The sequence below is a fragment of the Littorina saxatilis genome, linkage group LG14 (assembly GCF_037325665.1).
Source record: "Littorina saxatilis isolate snail1 linkage group LG14, US_GU_Lsax_2.0, whole genome shotgun sequence".
Taxonomy (NCBI): Eukaryota; Metazoa; Mollusca; class Gastropoda; order Littorinimorpha; family Littorinidae; genus Littorina; species Littorina saxatilis.
In genome coordinates, this window is record NC_090258.1 from 37,957,948 (window position 1) to 37,966,455 (window position 8,508).

General features: G+C 41.4%; 1 protein-coding gene across 1 annotated transcript in view; it reads left to right on the plus strand.

Moving 5' to 3' along the window:
- The window catches only part of LOC138947724 (uncharacterized), a 100,950-nt gene that overhangs the window by 49,572 nt on the left and 42,870 nt on the right, over positions 1-8,508 (plus strand). Inside the window, exons 23-26 of the mRNA XM_070319263.1 lie at positions 1,304-1,467; positions 2,810-3,026; positions 3,912-4,168; positions 7,605-7,842. Coding sequence (XP_070175364.1) covers positions 1,304-1,467; positions 2,810-3,026; positions 3,912-4,168; positions 7,605-7,842 — 876 coding nt within the window. The remainder of the gene's footprint in view (positions 1-1,303; positions 1,468-2,809; positions 3,027-3,911; positions 4,169-7,604; positions 7,843-8,508) is intronic.

The following is an 8,508-nucleotide window of genomic DNA, read 5'->3' on the forward strand; positions in this document are numbered from 1 at the left end:
GAGCGTGACCCGCCTCAGTCTTTGGGTTAGCCGAGACTATCTGGATGTAGTCTCGGTGATGAACTTTGTTTTGACTAAATGTTTTAACATAGAGGGGGAATCGAAACGAGGGTCGTGGTGTATGTGTGTGTGTGTGTGTGTGTGTGCGTGCGTGTGTGTAGAGCGATTCAGACCAAACTACTGGACCGATCTTTATGAAATTTTACATGAGAGTTCCTGGGATTGATATCCCCGAACGTTTTTTTCTTTTTTTTTTTATAAATGTCTTTGATGACGTCATATCCGGCTTTTCGTGAAAGTTGAGGCGGCACTGTCACGCTCTCATTTTTCAACCAAATTGGTCGAAATTTTGGTCAAGTAATCTTTGACGAAGCCCGGACTTCGGTATTGCATTTCAGCTTGGTGACTTAAAAATTAATTAATGACTTTGGTCATTAAAAATCTGAAAATTGTAAAAAAAAAAAAATTTATAAAACGATTCAAATTTACGTTCATCTTATTCTCCATCATTTGCTGATTCCAAAAACATATAAATATGTTATATTTAGATTAAAAACAAGCTCTGAAAATTAAATACATAAAAATTATGATCAAAATTAAATTTTCGAAATCAATTTAAAAACACTTTCATCTTATTCCTTGTCGGTTCCTGATTCAAAAAACATATAGATATGATATGTTTGGATTAAAAACACGCTCAGAAAGTTAAAACGAAGAGACGTACAGAAAAGCGTGCTATCCTTCTCAGCGCAAGTACTACCCCGCTCTTCTTGTCAATTTCACTGCCTCTGCCGTGCGCGGTGGACTGACGATGCTACGAGTATTCGGTCTTGCTGCGTTGCATTGCGTTCAGTTTCATTCTGTGAGTTCGACAGCTACTTGACTAAATGTTGTATTTTCGCCTTACGCGACTTGTTTGGTTATTGATCTTAATAGTTTGATAACGACTGACTAAATGTTGTTATATCGCTTCACGCTACTTGTTTTAGTTTTTTAAGGTTGTTGTCATATGTTGTTTGGTTGTTATTAAGAGCAGATGAACCACACTTTTCCATCCATTGTTTAATTGTTAGGACAATAAATGATCTTATGTCTTATGTGTATGTGTGCGCGCGCGCGTGTGAGTATATGTGCGTGTGTGTGTGTGTGTGTGTGTGTGTGTGTGTGTGTGTGTGTGTGTGTGTGTGTTTGTGTATGTGTCGTACGTGTGTGCGTGCATGCGTGTGTGTCATTATGGCAGTGCAGTCCTATCATCTTTAGAGCAAACTCTGACAGCTGGTTTTTTTTTCTGTGAACATGGCAGAGGTATACTACCATTTGTACGAGAGCAGAAAATCAAACTCCACAGTGTTCAACAAAGCTGACAAAGAGATCAGAGAGTTTGCGCAGAACAACGACTACAGTGCCGCTCTCATCCTTGTGGTCACCTGGGATCAAGTCGCTCACCACTCCAGCCAGAACAGACAGGTGACCTTTCCTGACTGTTCTTTTCATTGAGTAATTAGAGAAGCAATGTTTTCTACGAATAAAACAACAACAACAAGACAGGTAAGGTTATATAACGCTTGAATACAGACAAGGAAACAAACAAAAAACCTTTCTTGTTCTTGTTTCTGAATTTTGTAACGTTATCAATAGTAAATGAGGCAGAGCACTTTTTTATGATTTGAGAAAGTGAGGGCCGTTATCTCTCTAAATGCTTACGACATGTGCAACCAGATTAAGTGTAAGTTATGCTTAAAGCCCCAGTATGTCTCAAATGGTTTACAAAACGATTTAAATCTTCTAATGAAAAAAACCGTCTCTAACCTTATGGAACACACTTTCAATAGGATGTAATAGCATTAAATGAAACAGTTCGTTTGAATTGCTATTTAGCTCGCGTAAACCACACACCAGATTTCGTGGTTTATCTAACCCCTGAGCCATCGTGAACCCGTGTGATCCACTTTCCTTTTTGTGATTTTAATGCGACTGGCTGTATCTGCAATAGCACGTTATTATGTACCTCTGATTCTAAAACGCAACAAACGGCTGCGAGTCACACGAACTTGTCGGCGGCGGCTGGCTTCAAAGAAAGCGAGCGCTATGCAGAAAAATCGTCTGCTTTGAGACACGACCTTTCGTGACCCTGCTTCCGGGCTATCTTTTTTAAAACTTTCAAAACTTCGAATTGTACTGATCTTGTCTTGATGAAAAATGAAATCTTTTATGATTTAAGAATGTTTGTGTTACAAGCTGTCAATCTATTATTTAGATTTTAAAAGTTAGTTCTAGCGCCAAAACGAGGCGCCTGATTGTAGAACAGACAGTCCACGAAAATAAATTCTTTGAAAATGTCTCACTCTCGACGGAAAGCATCCAGGATGTTCCCGTTTGGTGAGCGTTCAAATGGCAGGGTGTTTGTATTGTGTGTAAAAGCCTGACAGCATCTGTGATGGTTTATGGGAGGCTCACTGTGCCTTTAAGCAATCTCCAGGCCCCTTAGAGAATAACATCCTCGAAGAGGTTCGTGACAACAGGATATTTCGGAATATCGAGGATGAAAGTCGCTTGTTTATTTCAATGCTTTTTGCACATGATGCATGCACTTAGAGCGCTGTCGTCCCTTTGATTCAGAGTCAGAATGTCTTGCATGGTTGAATTATGTTCTATCTTTAACCCATTCTTGTTTTTCCTTGGTTTAAACGTGTGTTTGTTGACCTCGTTTGGACACGATCGTTGCGCGAAATCAGCACCATTTGGGACGATAACAAGCAGAAATGCTGATAAACTCGTTCTATTTGTCCTCCTTTGCACGCGGTCACAGAGCGAGAAGGTGACGTTCCAAGCCATGCTTGTGTCCGACGGAAGCAAGTCTTACGGCATGGTGTACTACAAGACCGGGGCTATGAATTGGGTGTACAAGGATAACACCCCGATCATCATCGGCATCTCCAGGGGCCCGTCGAGCAAGGTGGATGAGCAGCAAATCTCCAACACGGAGCAGGCGTCCTCGGGGCTGGACAGAGTGCAGGGCAACACAGGTAGGTCAAAGGAGATACCACATTTCGTACTTGTATCAAAAGGTGTCACAATTTCAGTTTGGTCTGGTCGAAGGTACAACGTCGTCAAGCTCATAAGATAATTGCCTATATGTCATTTTTTTTTTTTTTTTTTAGAAAAACGAGAAACCCGTTTTCAGTTTCTGAACAATCTGCCTATCTTATTTCAGTAATTGTAGTAATAAGTTACAAACTGCCTATCTTATTTTTAGTAATTTTAGTAATAAGTTACAAACTGCCTATCTTGAGTGGTTGACAGCGGAATAAGCGAGAGTTAAAGAGCTGGCAGACACGTTTTCAATCAGCACAACTGCATAACAACCCAAATAAGCTTTTGCACACCAAACAAGTCTTCCTGTATGAAAGCAGCAGCCTCTGCTGAAAAATGCCTAACTCAGAAACGAGAACGACAGTTTTGCTTACGCATCCGTAACAATGCTTTCTGATGGTCTGAGAGTTTGTACTCTTTTTTGTTACACATGACAGGTACCCTTCCAGTAGCTTCCCCTGTAGTCTCACTGCAGAAATGCCTAACGCTGAGTTAAATATTTTTCTTATGCGCGTGACGATTAATTTGTTTTAAAGGAACTGGCCTACACATACAAGATTGATAAACATATCCACTTTACAGAAATGAATGATGGATAATGTATGCTGAATAGGGCTTCATACTTCATCCTTGTGGAACAGTATCGATATTATGAATGCTTGTACATTGTATTGAATATGTTTTTATCCGTCATATCCATTTTGCCATTATGTAACTTCTGTGCATTGCATGACAAGATGTAAAGTTGCCTTAATAAACCATTTTTGACGGGGAAAAAAGTGCATGCTCGTATCAAAATGTTTGACAATTTGTGTCAGGGCGGCGCGGCATGTGGGTGTACGAGGTGGGAACGGCGTACAGTGCCAATCAAGAGTGTGAGACCTGGTACCAGCAGAACCTAATGGACAAAGACACCATACTGGCGGCGTCCGCGAGGCTTCCCCGTTGTCCCTGTACGTCGGTCGGACGTGGCAACATTTGGGTCAACAAGCGAAGCATTACTACGGCAAGCGGTACCATCACCTGCTATCGTCTGAGGAACTCTGCTAGCGCTGCTTTTAAGCCTTCCAACAAGGTACGGTTTTGATTTTGTGTTTGTGCATTGTATGGGTCTGAAAGCCATGGTTGCTGGTATCGAATTTTCGCTCAAGAAAGAAACTGACACATAAAGCAAAGAAAAACAAACACAAACACGCACGCAACAGTAACAACAACTACAAACACATGGACCAAACAGTCATGCTGTATATGTGTCAAGAGCCGCTGGACTACTCAAAGCTATGCCTTAAAATAAATCAAGAAAGAAAGGGAAATAAGCGCTCTGTAAATACACAACAACGGAAATGAGAGTTATGTGGAACCAATCTCCTGGCATCTGAGAGAATAAGAAGCATTGCAATTATCAGAGCTGCCAACTGCTACGATTTTGCAGTAACTGCTACACTGCTTTGCTAAACCAAAAACTGCTACGCTCAAACAAAACATGACAGGCATGCAAAATAGTTCACTTATCGCTCGACAATCAACAATGAACATAGCGCAACTAGCCGAGTACCGATGGTTGGGAACCACTCCGTTATGACTGATCGAGGTTGTCCACGTGAATCGTGAATTTCGTTGAAAGGGCCAATCGAGAATTTGATTAGAATGTGCAATGCACTTGTAAAGTCATAAGCTTAGTATGCAGATTTTAAATTGATGCTTGCACAGTGTTTGAAGTGGAAATGGGAGGCAGAATAAAACGGAGGAAACGTAAGGGTGGTGAAGATAATTGTGCAGATTCCAGATTCCAAGCCGATGCGGGCGAATCATTTTGAAAGATGTTTGCCGAAGAATTCGACGGACTTGTGTGGGTAATGTTGAACTCTGTTTAGTGTTGTAACTTCGTAGAGCTCTCAGAATCCACGGGTCGGAATCCACTGCGATTTAAGCCTCTTATTTTGCAGAACCTGCTCTTGTAAGCATAACAACTCATTGTAGATACCGTTTAAAGTTACGGAATGAACTGTACTGCTGCCTTTTATTAACGTTGCTTTTATCCCATGAACGAAGAAGTTCCCTGGTGTAAATGAGGTTACTAAACATGTTTATTCTTATCAAAGTTTTCGATGACATAAATGCGGATGAGCGATTCAAATGCAAGATTATGCCAGTGCTACCAATTGCTACTCTAAAATGGTGTGACAGTTCCAAAATAGGGGTTGGCAGCTATGAATGATTAAATGCACAGATACTGTTAGGCTTTTACACACAGTACAAACACCCTTTCATTTAAACACTCACCGCTTGTGAACATCCTAGGTGCCCTCCGTAAAGAGCGAGCAATTTTTAAAGAATTTATTTTTGCGTGGTTTATCTTACCCCTGAGCCATCGTGAACCCGTGTGATCAAGTTTCCTTTTTTCACAATGTAGTCGTCAGTTAGTAATTTGAATGCGACTCGCTGTGAGCTTATCTGCAATAGCACGTTATTAAGTACCTCTGACTGTCAGGACTAGAAAAAGGGTATGCAATACAAAAGACTCCAGAAGGTGGCGTTCACACGAACAAAACAACTAACACCAATTTTCTAGTTCTGCATTGTTTATATCTCATTAAATCAGTCATCCATCACATTGATGCTCATTCATACATAGGGGCAAGAATATTATCTCAGGGTTTCTTCCTTGCGCTGCGGCCTTGATTCCAGTTTGCTCGCCAGCGATTCTTGTCAAGTATGTGGTGATGGAAAGGAAGGGAAATATGGGGTACAGGGATACAGGTTACCGGTTTCGTAGAGGTCTGGGTTCATCTGGTTGGAGGGTTCTCCATCTAGTTTCCTCTGTATCTCGGTACCATCTCGCCACAGTGCACATCAACCAGTGTCTGGGATCTGGCACGGGGAACCTTGATAATTAATATACCATCCATAAGTCACACTTGAATGAACATAGTAAAGAAGTCTATTCCCAATTCATTCACTCAGAGACACGGACATATGACAACAACATTGCAAAGCATACATTACACAACACATTTATATAATCTATCTCCACTTTGCAACTGTCATCAATAATATCTCTGTACAGTCTTCTCACCATTCTGACGAAACTATTTCCATTCACACGTTTACAACTCACTGCTTACACACACACAGTATTCATTGGTTGCACGCGCTAACTTCAGTCGCACGAGATTTTCGTCTATAACTCGACTGAACTTGATACAACTTATGGAAACAATTCTGGCCACGTAAATCCCCTCTCTCTCACCGCTCTGCCCGACATTACTCACACACCACCTAACTTGTGGTTATTGTCTTTTATATCTGCCCTGTCACCGCTCAATACTCAGTTTACATCATTTAGGCCTAAAAAAAATAGGTGTGGTTACGGTAACCCGACCTACCCTATTTTTAGGGGCCGATCCTATAACTTTTTATTACATTTGTCAACAAAAAAAACAAAAAACAAAAAAACTGAGTGCAAAAAACGCAATGAAAGCGAAAGCGCCCGAGTCGCACACTTATTTCCCTGTCAAGTAGGTTTAATTTGTACACATTAGAAAAAAAAGTTAAAAAAAAAAGAAGTGATTGCCTACCTACCGTACCCTATTTTTTTTGGCTATGTTACCGTATCCACACCTATTTTGGTTTTTTTGGCCTTATGCAACCAACGTTTACATACCTTTTCTGTGCTTCACAGATAAATGGGTGATTCTTCAGCACGGTAAATACACAGGCTATCTTTCTACCTCGTGTATTGCTTGTCTATATCCAGAGCAAGCCTAGTCCTCTCCTTACGACTACTACCGGCTATTTCACTATAGCCATGTCTGGCTATCTTTTAGCGGCACGACCTCTCTTGTCGTCCGCTTCTCGAAGAATGCTCTCTCAGCTAGGCTCGCTCACCTCACATGACTTTTCCCGCCAAGCCGTGATTCGCCTACTATCCATCCGCGCGTGACATGCGACAATATAGTCCGTAACCTATTTACAGATTCTTGACACTGACTATGCACGAAACAAACGGCTGTGGTTCACAAGAACTACCGATGGCTTTTGACTGTTCAGAGGAACTGGCGATAGGCATAAACCGTCGTCTGCTACGAGAACCACGACCTTGCGTGACCCTGCTTCCGGGCTTTTCTTTTTTCAAACTTTCAAAACTTCGAATTGTACTGATCTTGTCTTGATGAAAAAAGAATTATTTTATGATTTAAGAATGTTTGTGTAACAAGCTGTCAATTTATTATTTAGATTTTAAAAGTTAGGTCTAGCGCCAAAACGCTCCACGGTTCGATTGTCTACTGAGACAATCCGCAAAATTAATTCTTTGAAAATTGCTCGCTCCTTACGTAGGGCACCTAGGATGTTCCCGTTTGGTGAGCGTTCAAATGGAAGGGTGTTTGTACTGTGTGTAAAAGCCTGACAGTATTTGTGATGGTTTACGGGAGGCTTACTGTGCCTTTAAACGACTTTCATCCTCAAAAATAAGCAAACAATCAAATGACATTTTATGTTTCCATTTCAAGGAATGCTGCTTTCGACAAGAAGGTGGAAGCGATGTAGAAACACTGGTAGAAGAGTTACCCTACGCTGGGGGGTTCTTGAGGTACAACCCAGCAATAAAGGAATTGCGTCCACAGTACAGAAAGCAAGACAGAAACCCACACGACGTCTGCTGCTACCAGGCCACGTCAGGCTACTGTGAGAAGTACTACGAGCTGCGGCCCACCGGAACCTGTAACCCCCAGGCTGACTTTGCTGTCTGTGAGTGAACTATATGTTGTGTTGTGCTGTGCTCATCCTCAACTCAGATCAAAAGGAGTTCGGCTCATTCTATCCCTGACAGGATGCCTTGGTTTTCGTTCGATTTTTTACATATTTAGATCTTTTCGTAATGTATTATGGATGTAAGCAGATTCGCGATCGTCGATTATGATTTTTCATGGTGTTGTGTAATTTTTAAATTACAAAGGAATTGATATGTAAGACAGTTTCAAGCGAGCTATTTTTTGCGGCTGTATTTACTGTACAAACAACTCTAAATATGGCAAAAGTGTCACGTGATAATCAACCGTTTGGTTTCGGCGCTCGCTGGAGCAGACGATTTTTTGACAGTGATGCAACCATATATTACTGTCTCCTTTCGGCAGCAGTCCCAAAATTTCGACTTGTTTTGACCTTAGAACGATGTCTTTATCATAAATGTGAAGAACAGAAAGGAGATCACTGTCGAAGTCGGCCAATCTGCAATCATTTTCGTCTCGCGAACACTGCTCGCGAAAAACATATGGGAGATCACTCTGTATTCTTGTTTTGATAGATTCGCGTAGGACTTTAGCGTCCGGTCAGAGGGACTAAAGCGATAGCGTGGAGCGATGATGATCAGAATGGTGCTGTGCTGTGCTGTGCTGTGTTGTGTTGTGTTGTGTT